This window comes from Pelophylax lessonae (assembly GCF_965119305.1).
Source record: "Pelophylax lessonae genome assembly, chromosome: 12".
Taxonomy (NCBI): Eukaryota; Metazoa; Chordata; class Amphibia; order Anura; family Ranidae; genus Pelophylax; species Pelophylax lessonae.
The window spans coordinates 213,821,556-213,843,707 of NC_138779.1; the positions used below are offsets into that span (position 1 = coordinate 213,821,556).

At 48.4% G+C, this 22,152-nt stretch overlaps 1 protein-coding gene across 1 annotated transcript; it reads right to left on the reverse strand.

The window, feature by feature from the left end:
- Positions 1–514: 514 nt before the first annotated feature.
- PSMC4 (proteasome 26S subunit, ATPase 4) lies at positions 515–21,838 on the reverse strand. Its single transcript, XM_082273521.1, has 11 exons — positions 21,725–21,838; positions 18,118–18,216; positions 14,393–14,579; positions 7,800–7,946; positions 7,510–7,619; positions 7,321–7,414; positions 5,462–5,629; positions 3,347–3,423; positions 2,971–3,139; positions 2,245–2,300; positions 515–736 (listed from the first exon to the last, which is right to left on the reverse strand). Exons 1-11 carry the CDS (start codon positions 21,764–21,766, stop codon positions 623–625), a joined length of 1,263 nt encoding a protein of 420 aa, XP_082129647.1. The 5' UTR covers positions 21,767–21,838; the 3' UTR covers positions 515–622.
- Positions 21,839–22,152: the final 314 nt, after the last annotated feature.

Here is a 22,152-nt window from a genome sequence, read left to right on the forward strand (position 1 = left end):
ACTCTCCTTGCACAGGGTGACTGGTCTGGTCTCTGCCCCTCTTGTAGTTTTCTGCAGGTAGTGGGTGGAGTCTGCTGACCTCCCTCCCACAGCTCTGGTCTCTCTTCTTGCACAGGGTGACTGGTCTGGTCTCCGCCCCTCCTGTAGTTTTCTGCAGGCAGCTGGTAGTGGGTGGAGCCTGCTGGGCCCCTCCCACAGCTCTGGTCTCTCTCCTTACACAGGGTGAACGGTCTGGTCTCCATCCCTCCTGTAGTTTTCTGCAGGAAGCTGGTAGTGGGGGGGGACCCCAGATCCCTCCATAAAGAGTACATGTCACTGACTATTGCTGTCACAAAGCATGTTTACATTCCTTGTAAAAGCAATTAAAATAAATAAATAAAGAACAATTAAATTGCCCCCATGCAAAGCCAAATACCGTGTGACAAAGGGTGGACTTATCCTTTAGTAGGTCAAGATGCATAAATAAATAAAAGACCTTTGATTACAATTATTGTTAACATAAAGACCAGGAATCATCAGCTGACCAGAGCCTTTTATTCAACATACCATCCAAACGTACGCTAATAAAATGAAAGAAAACAGGAAATCCAAGCAGGCGTGACACAGAGAAGCCGGGCGATTGTTACTTGTAGAATTCGTGTTCTTGCTCGTCTTTTTTGATCACAGTCTTATAGGCTTTCTCAAAGTCCTTGGCCAGAACTATGTAGCGATTCTCACGCACGGCAAGCATACCGCCCTGGAAAGAAAAAAAAAAAAAAAAAAAAAGATGCACCATGAGAGGTGTAACAGGAAGAGCTGAATGATTAAAGCTGGGAGGAGGGGCTGGGGAGTGGCTTCATATGCAGGGTAGAAGAGTCCCTTTCAATTAAGGCCTGGAGGAGGGACAATGGGAGTGGCTTCATATGCAGGGCACAAGAGCTTGTTTTGATTAAAGCTTGGAGGAGGAGCAGGGGGAGTGGCTTCATATGCAGGGAATGGGAACCCCTTTAATTAGGGCCTGGAGGAGGGGCTGGGGAGTGGCTTCGTGTGCAGGGTATAACAGCCCATTTCAATTAAAGCCTGGAAGAGGGTAGGGGAGTGGCTTCATATGCAGGTAAAAAAGAGCCCTTTCAAATAAAGCTTGGAGGAGGGGCAGGGGAGTGGCTTCATATGCAAGGAATGGGAGACCCTTTTAATGAAGGCCTGGAGGAGGGGCTGGGGAGTGGCTTTATATGCAGGGTATAAGAGCCCCTTTCGATTAAAGCTTGGAGGAGGGGCAGGGGAGTGGCTTCATATACAGGGCACAAGAACCTGTTTCGATTAAAGCTTGGAGGAGGGGCAGGGAAGTGGCTTCATATGCAGGGAATGGGAGCCCCTTTTAATTAAGTCCTGGAGGAGGTGCTGGGGAGTGGCTTCGTGTGCAGGGTATAACAGCCCATTTCAATTAAAGCTTGGAAGAGGGTAGGGGAGTGGCTTCATATGCAGGGTATAAGAGCCCCTTCGATTAAAGTTTAGAGGAGGGGCAGGGGAGTAGCTTCATATGCAGGGTATAAGAGCCCCTTTCGAATAAAGCTTGGAGGAGGTACAGGGGCAGTGGCTTCATATGCAGGGAATGGGAGCCCCTTTTAATTAGGGCCTGGAGGAGGAGCTGGGGAGTGGTTTCATATGCAGGGCACAAGAGCCTGTTTCGATTAAAGCTTGGAGGGGGGGCAGAGGGAGTGGCTTTCTATGCAAGGATCGGGAGCCCCTTTCAACTATTGCTTGGAGGAGGGGCAGGGGAGCGACTTCATATGCAGGGCACAAGAGTCACTTTTGATTAAAGCCCAGAGGAAGGACATGGGCAGTGGCTTTAAAGCGGTTGCATACCGAAAAAGCAAGTCAATGGCATAATATGCACATTATGAAATACTTACCTTAGAACCAAGCCCCCAGAGCGGCGCCCGGTCACCGCTGAGGGGGCTGACATGTTCCCCCCGGCGTTTCTTCCTGGGTTTGCTGGCTCCGGCGTTGAGTGGCCGGAGCAGTGATGACATCACAACGCCCTTGGTTCCGGCGAGAAGCTCTGAAGTTCCAGCACAATATGCCGGACCTTCAGAGCGTATGCTGGGTGAATATCTCCTAAACGGTAAAGGTTTAGGAGATATTCATTATACCTACAGGTAAGTCCTATTATAGACTTACCTGTAGATAAAAATAATGTGGGCTATACAACCGCTTTAAATGCAGGACATGATAGCCTGAATCGACTGACCAAACTGTACCTACCTCTTGGCAAATGGAGTTGATATCGGCTCCAGAAATCTTATCGGGGCGAGCGACATCTGCAGAGTAGTCAAGGAGATCAACATTATGCACCCCTAAAAAATGATTTCCGTGTTAAACCTGTAACATTCAGCCCCCACACACATGTGCTTTAAGTTACCCACTTCAATACCGGGAAACTTTTACCCTCTTCCTGCCCAGACCAATTTTCAGCATTCAGCGCTGTCACACTTTAAAACGGAGTTCCGGCCTCGGGGGTCAATTTGAGCTAAAAATACCCCCGGAACACTCAGGGCTAGTACATTCCATAATGGATAGCCTCTGAACTGTCCCGGGTCGCACTTACATTTAGAAGAAATACTTACCTTGAAAATTTCTTCTCCAGCGCTGCCATCTCAGGTGTGGGCAGCTGAAGCCGCAGCGTCCCTCTTCGTGTCCTCTTCGTGAAGTCGGAGTCCCACAATGCGGCTGCACCGGCCCCGCTCGTCACTTCCGGTGCAGGCGCGGCATCCCTGCACAGCTTCTGGGCATGCCCAGAAGCTGTTTAGCAGTGAATACCGCGCCTGCACCGGAGGCGACGAGCGGGGCCGGTGCAGGCGCATTGACTCCTGGGATCAATGTTGTTCAGCTCCCAGGAGTCATCGCAAACCGGAAAAGACGGCGCGGGCGCGCAGAGGGAGGAAGATGAGTATATTTTCTTCTATAATAAGGTAAGTGACAAAAGGATACAATCTTCCATATCCACTTCTTCAGACAAGTTCATCTTGCTGGTGATGGTGGAGAAGATGAGACGTTTCTGCCTTCGGTCAGGCAGTGGGAATTCGATCTTGCGGTCCAGGCGGCCGGGTCGCAGAAGGGCCGGATCTAGAGTGTCGGCTCTGTTTGTGGCCATGATGACCTGAGGGCAGGAAAAGAGACTTGATGCCCCCATTTCTCCTTATCAAATAGTACAACAAATAGTCACAATCCCCTAGCGTGTCTCTTTATTACCACCACCCTCTTCTATGGAAGGTGAGCCAAGGCCTCGCATGACAACCCGGGTATGTACATAAATGGTTCAGATTCTCATCAGGTCACTGAACAGCAGCAGACGGGGATTCCTTACCTTCACATTGACATTCTGATCAAACCCGTCCATCTGATTCAGGAGCTCCAGCAGAATTCTCTGTACCTCTCTGTCAGCTGTAAGGACACAATGAAAGAGGTGACCATGACTGTGATAAAGCCTAAATCCACTCCAACCTTTATATATTGTATTAGATAGAACAGAAAATGGTTACAGTCTACAGTTTACTGTCCTCTGAAATTCAGGGAGGCCAGATTGTGGCCAGTAGGGGTAGAAAATGTCCCAGGCCCAGCATCAGTGAGAACAAACAGGACCTCGGGGTTGGTGGTTAGTAGGAGATGTAACAGTGCCCCGGTCGCTGGTGCCAGCGGGAGGAACAGTGCCCCGGTCGCTGGTGCCAGCGGGAGGAACAGTGCCCCGGTCGCTGGTGCCAGCGGGAGGAACAGTGCCCCGGTCGCTGGTGCCAGCGGGAGGAACAGTGCCCCGGTCGCTGGTGCCAGCGGGAGGAACAGTGACCCGGTCGCTGGTGCCAGCGGGAGGAACAGTGACCCGGTCGCTGGTGCCAGCGGGAGGAACAGTGACCCGGTCGCTGGTGCCAGCGGGAGGAACAGTGACCCGGTCGCTGGTGCCAGCGGGAGGAACAGTGACCCGGTCGCTGGTGCCAGCGGGAGGAACAGTGACCCGGTCGCTGGTGTCAGCGGGAGGAACAGTGACCCGGTCGCTGGTGTCAGCGGGAGGAACAGTGACCCGGTCGCTGGTGCCAGCGGGAGGAACAGTGCCCCGGTCGCTGGTGCCAGCGGGAGGAACAGTGCCCCGGTCGCTGGTGCCAGCGGGAGGAACAGTGACCCGGTCGCTGGTGCCAGCGGGAGGAACAGTGACCCGGTCGCTGGTGCCAGCGGGAGGAACAGTGACCCGGTCGCTGGTGCCAGCGGGAGGAACAGTGACCCGGTCGCTGGTGCCAGCGGAAGGAACAGTGACCCGGTCGCTGGTGCCAGCGGAAGGAACAGTGACCCGGTCGCTGGTGCCAGCGGAAGGAACAGTGACCCGGTCGCTGGTGCCAGCGGGAGGAACAGTGACCCGGTCGCTGGTGTCAGCGGGAGGAACAGTGACCCGGTCGCTGGTGTCAGCGGGAGGAACAGTGACCCGGTCGCTGGTGTCAGCGGGAGGAACAGTGACCCGGTCGCTGGTGTCAGCGGGAGGAACAGTGACCCGGTCGCTGGTGTCAGCGGGAGGAACAGTGCCCCGGTCGCTGGTGTCAGCGGGAGGAACAGTGACCCGGTCGCTGGTGCCAGCGGGAGGAACAGTGCCCCATCGCTGGTGTCAGGGGGAGGAATAGTGCCCCATCGCTGGTGTCAGGGGGAGGAATAGTGCCCCATCGCTGGTGTCAGGGGGAGGAATAGTGCTTTATATCATTGGAAAGAATGGTGCCTCAAGAGCGAGATATAGACTAGCAAAGGGCCACAGCTTGGAGACCCTCTGCTCTATGCAAAGCAAGCAGATCGTGGCTGGTGGGAGGGGCCAGCAGGTTGCCATACACAGCTGCCTGAAAACATCACAGCACCCGACCTCAGTACTTTCCTCAACAGCCTTAAGCCCAGATGCAAGCAGTGGGCTGGCTCTTGGGAGGGGTTATGCAAATATCAAAATGCCTTGATGGTTGGAAGTCAATCTGGGAGAGTGGGCATTACTAGGCAGGCTGTATTTGCATGCAGACCACACTAGGCAACACCCACATGTGGTGCTGACCCTCCATGATTAAAAGAACATAAATATAATGAATGATAGGGATGGGCCAGGAACATTCATGTTTGGGAAGAAAGCACTAGATGATGCAGGATGTCCTCCAGCCAGGATATGAGGCAGGCTCTATCTTACTTGCTGCAGCTTCTAATGCACATTATGAGAAGCTCACAGTGTGCAGTGAAATCAGAGTAAGCCATTTCAGTCTAGGAGAGGAGCCGGTACAACTGTGCAAGATTGAAGGGAGGGTCGGAGTTCTCTCCATCCTCCCCAGATCCAGGTGGATGAGGGAGAATTCCCTTTGTGCCACTTCAAGGCAAGTCAAACATGGCTGCTCCAGATGTTCTAAACTATGTACAATGGCTGCAACATAAAAACAAACCCATCTCCATCTCCTCCTGTGAATACACTCACCTCCCGTCTGCGCGTCAAACCTCTTTGTGGCGATTGCGTCGATTTCGTCAATGAAGATGATGGCGGGGGCGTTCTCTTTGGCGAGCCGGAAGACGTCTCTCACCATGCGCGGACCCTCACCCAGGTACTTCTGGACAAACTCGGAGCCCACCACACGAATGAAGGCAGCTGTAATGGTAAAATATTATACTGTCAATGTGCAGTTAAAGCACCTTTATATCCAAATTTTTATTTAAAGCCCCATTCCAGGCACCAGGAAGAAAAATAAATAAAATTATTAGGTACTGATCTGAGTGCTGCCAGCATTGCTGCAGAGGTTGAAGGGGTGGGGGGGGGGGGTCAGCCTGTCAGTGCTCAGACCATACGCCGCACACTGCATCAAATTGGTCTGCATGGCTGTTGTCCCAGAAGGAAGCCTCTTCTAAAGATGATGCACAAGAAAGACCGTAAACAGTTTGCTGAAGACAAGCAGACTAAGGACATGGATTACTGGAACCATCTCCTGTGCTCTGATGAGACCAAGATAAACTTATTTGGTGTCAGATGGTGTCAGGCGTGTGTGGCGGCAACCAGGTGAGGAGTACAAAGACAAATGTGTCTTCCCTACAGTCAAGCATGGTGGTGGGAGTGTCATGGTCTGGGACTGCATGAGTGCTGCCGGCACTGGGGAGCTACAGTTCATTGAGGGAACCATGAATGCCAACATGTACTGTGACAAACTGAAGCAGAGCATGATCCCCTCCCTTCAGAGACTGGGCCGCAGGGCAGTATTCCAACATGATAACTACCCCAAACCCCTCCAAGATGACCACTGCCTTGCTAAAGAAGCTGAGGGTAAAGGTGATGGACTGGCCAAGCATGTCTCCAGACCTAAACCCTATTGAGCATCTGTGGGGCATCCTCAAACGGAAGGTGGAGGAGCGTAAGGTCCCTAACATCCACCAGCTCTGTGATGTCATCATGGAGGAGTGGAAGAGGACTCCAGTGACAACCTGTGAAGCTCTGGTGAACTCCATGCCCAAGAGGGTTAAGGCAGTGCTGGAAAATAATGGTGGCCACACAAAATATTGACACTTTGGGCATTTTGACTTAGGGGTGTACTCACTTTTGTTTCCAGCGGTTTAGACATTAATGGCTGTGTGTTGAGTTATTTTGAGGGGAAAGCAAATTTACACTGTTATACAAGCTGTACACTCACTACTTTACATTTTAGCAAAGTGTCATTTCTTCAGTGTTGTCACATGAAAAAAAATATTTTACAAACATGAGAGGGGTGTACTCACTTTTGTGAGATACTGTATATATGTGGACCATAGGGCCCTATATCCAAGATGGAAATGGTAATTACCTGCTGGTAAATAAAAGGTGGTTTCTACTGATGTCCCAAACGTTTCCTCCAAAGCAAAGCTCAGTGAATACAGCCTGCCTGGGGACCTAAATATGGCACTCGGCTTCAGGGGATTACCGTGCATGCGAGAAGGCGGCTCCTGGACCAACCAAGCCTGAAGGGCATGGCGCCACCCCGCAAGCTATTGGGGGCATGGCGCCACCCCGCAAGCTATTGGGGGCATGGCGCCACCCCGCAAGCTATTGGTTCCACCGATGATGCCATCTGATGGGCCCCACATGAGCCAATCATGCCCCCCCCCCCCCTTGTGCCCTGCAGAAGACACCCCCCGATCCCTAGGTAACCAGACAAGCAAAGGCAAAATATACACAGCCCTGTGTAGGGGAAAATCATTGATGCATGGATACCGCAGGTGCCCTTCACAGAGGGCAGGCTCTGCGTGCCATGGGTTCACCATCACTGATCTAGGCCCGGATATATCTGCGCCCCCCCCATGTGTAAATGCACTCACCTGTAGTGTGATGAGCCACAGCTTTAGCCAGCATGGTTTTCCCACAACCAGGGGGCCCGTACATCAGCACCCCACGGGGTGGATCAATGCCAATCTGCAGAATACAAATAAGGGAAAGTGAGTCTTGGCATGGATGTCATATTATACTTCCAGTGAACGATCGTCTGTTCTGCTCAGAAAAAATCCTACCTGTTTATAGAGCTCAAAGTGTGTTAATGGAAGCTCCACCGCCTCGCGGACTTCCTGTTTCTGGATATCCATTCCTCCGATGTCCGAATACAAGACGTCCGGCTTCTGGTCTGCAAGAGGCAACAAAAGACACAAAGATCAATACTAAGGGCTGATCCCACGCTAGGCCCAGAAGACCATTTATAGCAGGAAGGGAGACCACTGAGCCCAACAGGACAAAAAAAGGCCGTCACACAACTTGAACCCCCACCCAACGCTTTTACAGGAAATACCCTGAGCCACACCATTACCTGCTGTCAGCATCATAATACTGCTGTCCGCCTCCGGAGGAAGAACGTCCACCAGAGCATTGCTGTGCTTGTGAAGAGCGACGGAGGCGTTCGGCTTCAGCAGCTCCCGATCGATGGTGCTCAGTATCCGCACATAATAATTGGAACCTACATAATGAATAGAAACCCTTTAATAAGCCTGCGGAGGGGAAAACTTATTCAAAGCAAAAATCAAACAAATCCTGAAGCCAGAAAGGACATTAACCACTTTGGTCCCGGGGGGGGGGGGGGTTTACCCCCTTAATGACCAGGCCATTGTTTGCGATACATCACTGCGTCGCTTTAACTGACAATTGTGCGTTCTTGCGACGCCATACCCAGATAGAATGTATGTCCTTTTTTTCCCCATAAATAGAGATTTATTTTAGTGATATTTGATCACCTCTGCATTTTTTTTGTTTTAAGAGCTATAAACAAACAAAAAAATAAATAAAATTACATTATATATATATATATATATATATATATATATATATATATATATATATATAAAAAAAAATTTTTTTTTTTTTTTTTTTTATTGGCTGTGTTTTATAGCAGAAAGTAAAAAAAAAAAATACATACATACATACACACATATATATATATATATATATATATATATATTATGTAAGGGATTAGCTCGGTGGTAGGCGTGGATGACTCCTTGGGGGGTGCATTTTCACAGAGAAATAGCCCAAAAGTGCTTGCAAACAACAGGTTTATTCTTCAAACAAGTGCATGCAGCAAAAACATCAAAATAAAATAAAACAAAATAAATCCTTGCCTCTGTGGGCGGCTACCTTCTCACGCTGGAACCTACCTAAGAAGTCTTTCCAACCTACTGTTGGGCCGACACTGCTGATCCTACAGCAGACACTCAATAGTCCTTTTATAATAGCTTCACAGGGCAACACAGTCCTTTTGTTTCTTTCACATCAACAGTTCGTCTTCTCACCTTTGAGACGTATTCACCCTTGGTTACCGTCCCGGGCACACATCACTCCGGGGGGTCTTCTCCCAGGCCCACACATCCTGTCGGGAGGCACACGCTGACTGTCCTCCTGCTCCCAGCCCACATGGCTTCAGGACACAGCTTCTGGAGGCAGCAAACAATAGGACTTTCTCTGAACAAATTATAGAGCCTTAACTCCCTCATTCTGAACAGGTGAAGGCCTTTCAACTTCCTGCTGGCTAGCTCTGTAGCCAACACCCTAAATTAATTAATGGACTTCTCAATCAGGTGGAAATGTATCTCCTTCCTGTGACTACATTCCCAGATTTAGCTGACTTCCTGTCACATACCCCCCCCTCTTGTTTCAACCCTAGGGTTGGGACACATATTTCCAGGCATGCATGTGTCAGGCACTGCTGACTCACTGATAAGCCTCCTATTATCCTCAAGCTTCCGGATGAAACTGTTTTGTCATCTTCATTGACGGATTTCTCATAAATGCCACACAGTTTGTCTCTCATCTCATATACACATTCTTCAACTGCATTTTTGGCATCATTTTGCTCCTTCTCGTTTCTGTCATCTTCATTGACAGCTTTCTCATAAATGTCAGACAGCTTGTCCCTCATAACCGTCTGTCCAATCCACCATGGAGGACCGTGATCCATAGGCAACTCAATTGGGCTAGTCTTAATGTCTTCAACATTCTTAAGACGCCTCTCTCTGCAATCCATAAATGTTTTCCACAAAACTTTGAGAACCTTTGCTTCACTAAGCTTTGTTCCAAGTAGGGACTCTTGACATCCCTCTTTGACTTGAGTTGCCTCTCCATACATCTGTACACAATCATTGACTTTTTGTTGTAAAAGGGAATGATCTTCCTTCTTGAGCTTTGCTTGCTCTAAGATGCTGTGCAGAGGATTTTCCAATTGAGACAACAGGCTGTCACACATTTCTTCAAAGTGACCCCTGTTCCTTTTCCCAGAGATATCAATATCATTCACCAAACATTTCATATTCATAGGCAGATCTGAAGCATTTGCACTCATCAACTTCTTAAACTTTTCGCCCTCCTGAGCGAGTCGCAGTAAAGGCCTACTATTTGATTTGATATTCAGTTTATATTTCTTGCCAAACTCTTCACAGAAGAAGCCAACCAGAACATCATCAACTTTCCTTCCACCAACATAGGGGTCAAAGGCAACAACACAGTTGAACCCAGCGATCTGGGTGGTATCCATTATAGACCTCCTCTCTGCATCAGTGAAGAAGCATGGAACTGCAACACATTCTTTTACAGGTTTCTTCAATGCACTTTCTGCTGAACTATTTGACCGCTCAAGGTCACCTAGTTCTTTTTCTCTATCTGAATTCCACATGGAATGCATCTCAAGATCACGATCAAACTTCTGCCACCCGTCTTTCACCAGTTTCATTTTAGAAATATTCTCTGAAAGGCACTTGAAATTCATTTGCTTCACGTTTTCACCAACAGCCTTAGTTTTCTCCACTAGGTGGCGTTTGCTTTTTCCTCCCAGATTTATATCACTTGCTTTAGTTTTCTCCGCTTTAGTTTTCTCCACTAGGTTTTCAGCCTGAACTGAGAAATCATCACATTTCTTACACAACTCCTTTATTTGCTGAAGTTCTAATGATACATTTTCCAATGCTTGAAGTTTTTGAAGGAACGGTTTATTCCAAAGGGGTGATTCAAGCCACGTGTCATCACATTTCTGAGGCTCACTCAGGACAGACCCCAAAACACTGATCCTTTTAAAAAACTGCATCAGGCACACTATCCCCTCTTTGGGACAGATCCTCTGTTGCCTGGAATTCCTCTTCCAGTTCCTGCAACGGAATCTTCATCTCTTCTACTTGCTGTTCTAAGGCTCGCTTAGACTTTTCTAGCTCCTGAACGCTTTTCACAACATCATCCTTGGAGCTGACCAATTCTTCCATTTCTGTACGCAGCTGTTTAACACTTTCTAGTTCAGCCTTACACTCTAGAGCTTCCTCCAAAGAGCGAGCCAAGAACAGGGCTTTGCTCTCGTTATCACGCACCTCCGTTTCTGCACGTGCGCGTTCTTCTGCATATTTTGCAGACACAGTCTTCTCTTCACCAAGCATCTGATCAAACTTCTTTTTCATATCTTCAACACACTGTAATGAACCAACGCTTTCTTCCATGCGTTTTTTCATATCCGCTATCTGAGCTTGCAATGTTGCGACTTGCTCTGATAGGTTTTTCTTTGCTTCCGCCTCCTCTTTTAATTGTTCCAGGAAGCCATTTTTCTCATCTTCCATTTGTTTGAGCTTTGTGCTAAAACTCAGCCTTTGACACCTCTCTTCCTGTAAGAGTTCCTGCGTGTCTTGCAGCTGCGATTCCAAGATAGAAAAATCTTCCGCAATTTCTCTAGATTTTCTGTCTGCTTGAGAAAGCTGATTTGTAACATTGTCCAACTCAACCTGCAGTCGGTTTGCCTTCTCTGACAGCTTAGCACACAATCGGTCACCTTCTGACACCTTGACTTGCGATTCCAGAAGCTGTGCCTCTACTTTTTCCCTCTTATGTTCACAATCTCCTTTTCCCTGCATAAGAGCCTTCACCTCATTGGCTAGCATCTGGGAATAAGAATGTAATTCTGCCACACAGGCTTCTTTCTCCTTTAACTGCTGCTGGACACGTTGGGCTTCCCCTTTCCAACTTTCACAGTCCGCACGCCATTCATCTACCACATTGCTCAAAGTAGTGAGCTCATACACAGTACTCAGTAATTTAGCCTCTCTTTCACTTTTCTCTTTGTCGCTGAGAGACAATGTCGCTTTCAGAGCAACATTCTGTTCCTGCGACTCCTGCAGGTCTATTTTTGTAGCTCCCAAAGACTGAAGACTTTTTTCCAGCTGATTACGCAACTCCAACATATCAGCCATACTTTGCTTCTGCAAAGTCTGAATTTCACTTTCCTTTTCCATGAGGATGGTATCTTTCTCCATTATAGTCTCTCTGCGTTTTTGCAACTCGACCAAAAGAAGAGCAGTGGATTCTTCCCACTGTAACACATGAGACTTGAGTAGTTCATTCATTTCCTGCAAGTTTCTATGCTCCATTTTAAGCAATTCCAAGGCTTGTTCCTTTTTTTCCATTTTCCGTTGCAAGGCATCCAACTCAGCCCTGCACACATACTCGGTTTCCTCCAAACCGATGGCCTCCATTGGCTGCTGGCGTCTCTGTTTCCAGCCTGCCATGCTCTCTTGATGAGCCTTTTGTTGAGCTGCAAAGCTCTGCTGAAAATCCGCATTTGCCTGCTGTTGAGCTGCATTTGATATAATCAGATGTTTCAACATCTCCTCCATTTTGAGTTTACTTTTCATCTGAGCACACTGCGTCTCCATAGCGGTTTCATCAGTGTTGCTAGGGACAACAACCTTCCTCTTTAGTAGACTCTCTTTAGGCATGGATGGGGCTGGTTCAGACGGCAACATCCCCTCCATCCATAGAATCCGGTCTCTCATTTCATCTATCTTTGCATTCTTCAGGCGTTTTGAACGCCCCATCTTCAATAACTCCACAAACAAATTTTTCACAGTCCAGCAAAAATTTTTGAGACCACTGTCTCTTTAACACATGTAGTTTTTCTCTCTCTTGCAAGATCTCTTTTCCTGCGCACACAGTTTGTGCAGTCACTTGCACCAGACACAACAAAGTTCATCAAAAAATTTTGAGACCCCTGTCTCTTTAAAACACTTTTTTTTTTTTTTTTTTTTTTTCTGTCAGGATCTTCTCTCCTGCACACATAGATTGTGCAATCTCATGCACCAGATAAAGTTCATCAAACATTTGCACTTCCTTGCAGGGATCTTGCTGCTTCTGCCCACTGCATACCTCCACCATATGTAAGGGATTAGCTCGGTGGTAGGCGTGGATGACTCCTTGGGGGGTGCATTTTCACAGAGAAATAGCCCAAAAGTGCTTGCAAACAACAGGTTTATTCTTCAAACAAGTGCATGCAGCAAAAACATCAAAATAAAATAAAACAAAATAAATCCTTGCCTCTGTGGGCGGCTACCTTCTCACGCTGGAACCTACCTAAGAAGTCTTTCCAACCTACTGTTGGGCCGACACTGCTGATCCTACAGCAGACACTCAATAGTCCTTTTATAATAGCTTCACAGGGCAACACAGTCCTTTTGTTTCTTTCACATCAACAGTTCGTCTTCTCACCTTTGAGACGTATTCACCCTTGGTTACCGTCCCGGGCACACATCACTCCGGGGGGTCTTCTCCCAGGCCCACACATCCTGTCGGGAGGCACACGCTGACTGTCCTCCTGCTCCCAGCCCACATGGCTTCAGGACACAGCTTCTGGAGGCAGCAAACAATAGGACTTTCTCTGAACAAATTATAGAGCCTTAACTCCCTCATTCTGAACAGGTGAAGGCCTTTCAACTTCCTGCTGGCTAGCTCTGTAGCCAACACCCTAAATTAATTAATGGACTTCTCAATCAGGTGGAAATGTATCTCCTTCCTGTGACTACATTCCCAGATTTAGCTGACTTCCTGTCACAATATATATATATATATATATATATATATAATGTGTATGTATGTATTTTTTTTTTTACTTCCTGCTATAAAACACAGCCAATAAAAAAAAATCTATTTTCTTCTATCAATTTAGACCAATATGTATTCAGCTATATATTTTTGGTAAAAAAAAAATCCCAATACATGTATATTGATTGATTTGCACAAAAGTAATTGCATCTACAAACGATGCAATATTTTTATAGAATTTTTTTTTTTTTATTTTTTTTTTTTACTAGTAATGGCGGCGATCAGAGATTTCTAGCAGGACTGTGACATTGCAGTAGACAAAATTGGACATCTGAAATTTTAAAAAATGTCAAATATAAAAAAATCTATTTTTTTTAATCAATTTAGGCCAACATGTATTCAGCTAAATAATTTTGTTAAAAAAAAAAAAAAAAAAAAAAACACACAGCACTGGCCAAAATCGAAACCCCTCCTTTTCCCCCCTAAATAGATTTCTTTTAGTGGTATTTGATCACCTGTGCATTTTTTTTTTTTTTTAAGGGCTATAAACAAAAAAAAAAAAAGAATTTTGAAAAAAATAAATAAATAATATATATTTTTTACTTTCTGCTATAAAAACACAGCCAATTAAAAAAAAAAAAAAATCTAGTAATGGCAGTGATCAGAAATTTCTAGCAGGACTGACATTGCGGTGGACAAAATCGGATATCTGATGTTTTAAAAAAAATGTCAAATGTAAAAAGTCTATTTTTTTTTTTTCATCAATTTAGGCCAACATGTATTCAGCTACATATTTTTGGTAAAAAAAAAAAAAAAAAAAAAAAAAAAAAAAAAAAAAAAGCACTGGCCAAAATCGAAACCCCTCCCATCCGGAATGTCTGATATTTTTCTCCTGGTGTTAACAGATCCTCCCAAGGAGGGTCAAAGGAAAGGTGAGTATTTACAGAATACAAACTAGACGTTAAAGAACCGATTATTTTATCCTAGGATGTACAGATCAGAGGAAGCCTCTACAATATACCAATGCAATACTATAGAAACTCTTAATGGAATGATTTTCTGTACCAGTTGTGGATCCTACAATGGCCGTGTTCTGGTCCACCGCCTCCAAGAATTGGCCAATGACCAGAGGGATGCTCTGGATTCGCTTCACCTCCTCCTGGGCATGGAGGAATTCCTTCTTCAGGTTCTTCTGCTCATCCTTGATGTATTCCTCCTGAACCTCCAGGAATTCCAGCTCTTGCTGCAGTTTCTATAACCGGAAAATAAGATCGGAAAAATGTACGGTTTAGTTTAAGAAATTTCGAATGGTTTGGCTGGCTGTGCGTTCGGCTGCTTCTCTGCACCTTCCCATGCTTTTATCAGCTGTTTGCTGGCTAAGTCCTGTACACTTTAAAGCGGAGTTCCACCCAAAAGTGCCACATTTGGCACCTTTCGGGGGGAGGGGGGTACCTGTTTTTGACAGGTACCCTTCCCCACTTCCGGAACACAACGGCGCCGTCACTCGGAAGTTTGGCCCCCTCCTCCTTCCCTCGCCACTGAGCCAATCTGAATGCACAGCGCGCTTTGCCCATGCGCAGTAGGGACACACCCGTGAAGCCGCAAGGCTTCACTGCCGGGTTTCCTTACCGGCAATGGCGGCAGCAGCAGCACCCGATAGCTGATGGAAACATGGACTGCGGTGGCTGGACTCCAAGACAGGTAAGTGTCCTGATATCCAAAGTCAGCAGCTACATTATGTGAACTCCGCTTTAAGCAGAAATTACAGAGCCTCTATGAATGTGGAATTTGCTGGCACCAGAAAGGGAAGGACGAGTGACCAACAGGATCAGCAGATCATTTCAAGAACCTCTCTCGGATTCTTACTCCTGCTTTGCAGGGATAAATAACAGAGATATTGTTTCCACTGCAGAGAGCTCTGTGATGTTTGTCAATCAATCATTGGCTGGAATCATCTGAAAGGCTACAGGAACGTTGCTTTGTCTGCCCATCCATAGTACATTGAAGGCGGTCGGTCCACAAATGGTTAAAGGGGGTGGCAAAAAATGCAGCTCAACCACCTTGTTTTACCACCCTCTAATTGCAAGTGTAAACTAAGTTTAATTATAACCTTATTGTGGGAAACATATAAACCCCCTCACTGTTTTTTTATTGTAGCAAGTTCATTGAGGTCCCTCAACTGCACAGTTAGTGGATACAAGTGGCTGCTAATGTTCCATTGCCAGCCAGTCCCTGACATCCCTCCTTATCTGGACCCTGCTGAGGTCCCCGACATCCCTCCTTATCTGGACCCTGCTGAGGTCCATGACATCCCTCCTTATCTGGACCCTGCTGAGGTCCATGACATCCCTCCTTATCTGGACCCTGCTGAGGTCCCCGACATCACTCCTTATCTGGACCCTGCTGAGGTCCCCGACATCACGCCTTATCTGGACCCTGCTGAGGTCCCCGACATCACGCCTTATCTGGACCCTGCTGAGGTCCCCGACATCACTCCTTATCTGGACCCTGCTGAGGTCCCCGACATCCCTCCTTATCTGGACCCTGCTGAGATTGTCCTCCTGCTGGAAGTGTCCACGTAATGCAGGCAGTGTGGTGGACACCTGAAAAAAGACCCCACTGGATGTAAACAGAAGAGGAGACAAGACTTGAGCGTCACATGACTGTGGCTTTAGGGGAGTATAAAGGGCCCAGCGATTAGAGGTAAGTGAGGGAGGGGTTAACATTATCCCAGAGATCAGCATTATTGAGTAAAAAAAAAAAAAAAAAAAGGGAACAGAGAGATCATAAAAAGTAAAAGGCGCCATCTTGGGACACCATAGATAAAGGATGCGCCCACAAGAGCTTCCTCTCCCCAAGCGCCATCTTGGGACACCATAGAGCAGTGATGGGGAACCTTGGCACCCCAGATGTTTTGGAACTACATTTCCCATGATTCTCGCCTACACTGCAGAGTGCATGAAAATCATGGGAAATGTAGTTCCAAAACATCTGGGGTGCCAAGGTTCACCATCACTGCCATAGAGAAAGGACGCGCCCACAAGAGCTTCCTCTCCCCAAGCGCCATCTTGGTACACCCAGCCTTCAGGACACTTCAGAAACGGCTCAAAGCAATACCGGAGTTCTGTTAGAATAGGCGACCCATCAGATTAGGTAACGGAAGTGACGTTACGTCAGCTACGCATGCGTTCCACCGCTAACCAGGTTTGCTAATGTGACAGAACACCTGCAGTCAGGAGAAGGCGGCAGGGGACATCTTACTACACCCAGCTACGTCTTGAATTCAGAGTAATTTTAGCAATAAATTGAACGGATATAAATAAAATATACTGACATCTCTGATGCTGTTTTGATGTTTTTGAAAGGTCACGCTACCAGAGAGACACAAACGGGTCATGCTTCCCCTTCACAAATAAGGACACTAAAGATTTCTGAATATAATATTCTCAGCCTATATAACTATGATATGACCTGGATGCCTAGGAATACCATTTATATGATTACCTGCCTAACCTATTATACACTAATATAAAAGGAAGCTACATATTCTCTCCCTATGGTGGCGTCTGAATAACCACATACTAGTGCATTCGGACCTATACGATATAATAAAGCAAAATATATATATAAAAGCGTGTAGATACCTTTACAGTATATGCACTAGTACGTCTTATATATTTCAATCTGGATATATGGTCCACGTCTACTAGACAATCATTATCCGTGAGTTTTGCCTGGACTATGGATCCGCACCATTTGGGAACACTAGCTGATTCTCTGGTGTCTTAAGCCCTGAAGAAGCGAAGTCAAGCGAAACGCGTTGGCTGCAAAGGGACCATATCCATCCTTTTTGATTGAGACTCCACCTTCTGGTTACCTACCTTGTGTTCCTCAAATTTTTATTTATATTGGTCATATGCATGTGTGTCTTTTAGGCATATTGTCTTTATGCCTTTTTATATTAATTAATGAATATGCTTTTTAACTTTATTATTGTGTGGCGTTGGATGATTTGACCACTTCATTTGAGCCTTAAAAAAGCCCACTTTTCTTCTATCCTCGGTTTTGGGTTTTTGAAAGATACTGGGCACCAGCAGTAGGAAGGTGGCGGAGGCCATGTTGGTACACCCAGCACTGCTCAGCGCTAAACCTTAAGGGTTTCAAAATTAAACATCATCACAGATATCGATAATCTATATTTAATTTATATCCGCTCACTTTATTGCTAAAATTACTCTGAAATGAAAGACGTAGCTGGGTGTAGTAAGATGTCCGCCGCCTTCTTCTGTCTGCAGGCGTTCGGTCACATTAGCAGATCTGGTAGCGGTGGAACGCATGCTCAGCTGACTGAACGTCACTTCGGTTACCTAATCTGACGGGTCGCCTATTCTGACGGAACACCGGAAGTGGTGCTGCCGCCATCGTGGTCCACCCACCCACGCACCCTGCTGACCAGGTACATCCCCGTACAGCAGCCTGAGCCACAGGAGCTGCGCTACCCCACAGAAAAAAAAGTACTGCCTATTAGTAAGCGACTATAGAACATGGGCACAGCGGGTCTTAGTCACAAGTAAGGGGGGGGGGGGTCTGAGTATGAAACTATATAGGGAAGTTGGGGTGGGGGAGGGGCTATTAAATCTCTTTCTGGTGTTTCCTGTTGAAGGCAGAGCCAATCATCTCTCAAGGGAAGCCGTCCTGGAAGACGATTGGGGGAATCTTTGTGTCTGCACACATTCAAGCAAGTATTTACAAAGGAGTCCTGCAATAATAAGAGTTCAGGGAGAGTTCACCTTGTATCGGCTGTACAGATCCTCCAGATCTTCCGGCTCCGGAGCGAGGAAAGAGAGCGCCGTGACCGGGCGTGAAGTGGACAGGGAGGGGACATCGTCCTGATAACAGAGAAATATAGGAAACATCAGAAAGAATACAAAAATGTTATTTACACATTTAGAGAGACTTAAATAATAAAAAAAATTGCACAACATTCCAATTGCACAAAAATCCCCCCCGCTGCTCCTCCCACAACTCCTCCCACTTGCTGAGTGTCCCGAGGAGGAGTGGCCTTCTCCCCCAACTCCTCCCCCATGCTGAGTGTCCCGAGGAGGAGTGGCCTTCTGCCCCAACTCCTCCCCCATGCTGAGTGTCCCGAGGAGGAGTGGCCTCCTGCCCCTTGCTGAGTGTCCCGAGGAGGAGTGGCCTTCTCCCCCAAGCTGAGTGTCCCGAGGAGGAGTGGCTGCCTCCTCCCCCCCCAACTCCTCCAGCTTGTTGAGTGTCCCGAGGAGGAGTGGCCTCCTCCCCCATGCTGAGTGTCCCGAGGAGGAGTGGCCTTCTGCCCCAACTCCTCCCCCATGCTGAGTGTCCCGAGGAGGAGTGGCCTTCTCCCCCAACTCCTCCCCCATGCTGAGTGTCCCGAGGAGGAGTGGCCTCCTGCCCCTTGCTGAGTGTCCCGAGGAGGAGTGGCCTTCTCCCCCAACTCCTCCCCCAAGCTGAGAGTCCCGAGGAGGAGTGGCCTTCTCCCCAACTCCTCCCCCAAGCTGAGAGTCCCGAGGAGGAGTGGCCGCCTCCTCCCCCCAACTCCTCCAGCTTGCTGAGTGTCCCGAGGAGGAGTGGTCTCCTTCCCCAACTCCTCCCCCATGCTGAGTGTCCCGAGGAGGAGTGGCCTTCTCCCCCAACTCCTCCCCCATGCTGAGTGTCCCGAGGAGGAGTGGCCTTCTCCCCCAACTCCTCCCCCATGCTGAGTGTCCCGAGGAGGAGTGGCCTCCTGCCCCTTGCTGAGTGTCCCGAGGAGGAGTGGCCTTCTCCCCAAACTCCTCCCCCAAGCTGAGAGTCCCGAGGAGGAGTGGCCTTCTCCCCCAAGCTGAGTGTCCCGAGGAGGAGTGGCTGCCTCCTCCCCCCCCAACTCCTCCAGCTTGTTGAGTGTCCCGAGGAGGAGTGGCCTCCTCCCCCTTGTTGAGTGTCCCGAGGAGGAGTGGCCTTCTGCCCCAACTCCTCCCCCATGCTGAGTGTCCCGAGGAGGAGTGGCCTTCTCCCCCAACTCCTCCCCCATGCTGAGTGTCCCGAGGAGGAGTGGCCTCCTGCCCCTTGCTGAGTGTCCCGAGGAGGAGTGGCCTTCTCCCCCAACTCCTCCCCCAAGCTGAGAGTCCCGAGGAGGAGTGGCCTTCTCCCCAACTCCTCCCCCAAGCTGAGAGTCCCGAGGAGGAGTGGCCGCCTCCTCCCCCCAACTCCTCCAGCTTGCTGAGTGTCCCGAGGAGGAGTGGTCTCCTTCCCCAACTCCTCCCCAATGCTGAGTGTCCCGAGGAGGAGTGACCTTCTCCCCCAACTCCTCCCCCATGCTGAGTGTCCCGAGGAGGAGTGGCCTTCTCCCCCAACTCCTCCCCCATGCTGAGTGTCCCGAGGAGGAGTGGCCTCCTGCCCCTTGCTGAGTGTCCCGAGGAGGAGTGGCCTTCTCCCCCAACTCCTCCCCCAAGCTGAGAGTCCCGAGGAGGAGTGGCCTTCTCCCCAACTCCTCCCCCAAGCTGAGAGTCCCGAGGAGGAGTGGCCGCCTCCTCCCCCCAACTCCTCCAGCTTGCTGAGTGTCCCGAGGAGGAGTGGTCTCCTTCCCCAACTCCTCCTCCTTGCTGAGTGTCCCGAGGAGGAGTGGCCTTCTCCCCAACTCCTCCCCCAAGCTGAGTGTCCCGAGGAGGAGTGGCCTCCTCCCCCAACTCCTCCTCCTTGCTGAGTGTCCCGAGGAGGAGTGGCCTCCTCCCCCTCCCAATAGGAACACATCTAAAGGAATGCAGGCCCAGCAGACTAACTCATGAATGCCCTGCAGCTGCCACAGCTGATAGATAATTATGAAACCACTCCCATTAGACCCACTCAGCACAGAAGAACAAACAATGATTTCTTCAGAATAACAAAAGGAAGGAATCTGCAACAAAGTTTTGTTACAATCCCTGCAATGTACAGAGATCACCCAGAGGGGAATGTTTTTTCTCAACAAAAGTGGAGTTACTCTTTAGAGGCGCCAGATTTAAAAAAAAATATACAGTATTCAAAAACAGCCAAACTTGGTGTTTTGAATGGAGAAAACAAGGAAAAAATAAACCCTGGTAAAGGATTTTTCCAAAGAGGACGGGGGAAACGGGGTGTTTGAGTGTAACGGAGCATTTGTGGTGTTTTGAATGCTTTTAAATGCAGAGGAGGGATTGGAGGTCTTCTAGACCCCCGATCTCTCCATAAAGAGTACCGGTCACTGCCTATTACTGTCACCCCCCCTCCTCCCCCCGATCCCTCCATAAAGAGTACCGGTCACTGCATATTACTGTCACCCCCCCTCCCCCCGATCCCTCCATAAAGAGTACCGGTCACTGCATATTACTGTCACCCCCACCCCTCCCCCCGATCCCTCCATAAAGAGTACCGGTCACTGCATATTACTGTCACCCCCCCCCCCTCCCCCCGATCTCTCCATAAAGAGTACCGGTCACTGCATATTACTGTCACCCCCCCTCCCCCCGATCCCTCCATAAAGAGTACCGGTCACTGCATATTACTGTCACCCCCCCCTCCCCCCGATCTCTTCATAAAGAGTACCGGTCACTGCATATTACTGTCACCCCCCCCCTCCCCCCGATCCCTCCATAAAGAGTACCGGTCACTGCATATTACTGTCACCCCCCCCTCCCCCCGATCTCTTCATAAAGAGTACCGGTCACTGCATATTACTGTCACCCCCCCCTCCCCCCGATCTCTTCATAAAGAGTACCGGTCACTGCATATTACTGTCACCCCCCCCTCCCCCCGATCCCTCCATAAAGAGTACCGGTCACTGCATATTACTGTCACCCCCCCCTCCCCCCGATCTCTTCATAAAGAGTACCGGTCACTGCATATTACTGTCACCCCCCCCTCCCCCCGATCTCTTCATAAAGAGTACCGGTCACTGCATATTACTGTCACCCCCCCCTCCCCCCGATCTCTTCATAAAGAGTACCGGTCACTGCATATTACTGTCACCCCCCCCCTCCCCCCGATCTCTTCATAAAGAGTACCGGTTACTGCATATTACTGTCACAGGGGATGTTTACATTGCTTGTAACAGCAATAAAAGTGATCAAAAAATAATTTAAAAGGACAGTGTAAAAATAAAAACTTTAAATGCACAGAATATCGGTATTGACCCTGAAAAAAATCGATTTTAGTCGATCCCTATAAAGCTGATATCTCTGTGTATGCGGCCTGAGCCCTGAGGAGGAGGGAGGACACGATCCCCATCTTATAAACACACAGCCCAGGGCCCTGATACCCCTCCTGGGCCCCCCCCCCAGCTCTAGCAGTGACCTGAGTACAATGATGGGGGTGCAGAGCTGAATTATATAGACAGATATGACTGCAGAGATTCCCCCCTCCCGGTACCTGTCCGCTGCCTTTCTCTACGATGATCCCGATCTCTTCCATTCTCCGTTTCCCTGTGTCACTGCGGACTGGCCAATACTGACTACTTCCGGCGCCGGGAGATGACGTATACAGCAGAGCTGTGCGTGTGTCACGTGAGCACCCGCTGGTTTATTCAGCGGGTCTGTACGCGCACGCGTGAACTCCTCAATAGGCGGGGTCAGTCCCCATGGGCAGCAGCGCTGAGCTTGTAGTTCCCGCCCCTCTTTCCTGGAACGTGACTCCTCACTGTTACATTGTATCCAACCAGAACCTGTATTATTTATTTCAAGTCATGTTTTATTTTTATTATATTTATTTTTATTGCATTTTCATTTTTTTTAATGTTTTATTTTTTTATTATGTTATTTACTATTATTGGAATCCTTATTTAATATCATGTTTTTGTT

What these genes read in the sequence shown, in the direction of transcription:
- PSMC4 (XM_082273521.1), bottom strand. Translation starts at nt 21,766, where the DNA reads ATGGAAGAGATCGGGATCATCGTAGAGAAAGGCAGCGGACAG. An exon ending in TGTGGCTCATCACACTACAG is followed by an intron (nt 5,630 to 7,320) that starts GTGAGTGCATTT and finishes TTACCATTACAG; the next exon opens with CTGCCTTCATTCGTGTGGTG. An exon ending in TCAACTCCATTTGCCAAGAG is followed by an intron (nt 737 to 2,244) that starts GTAGGTACAGTT and finishes TTTTCTTTCCAG; the next exon opens with GGCGGTATGCTTGCCGTGCG.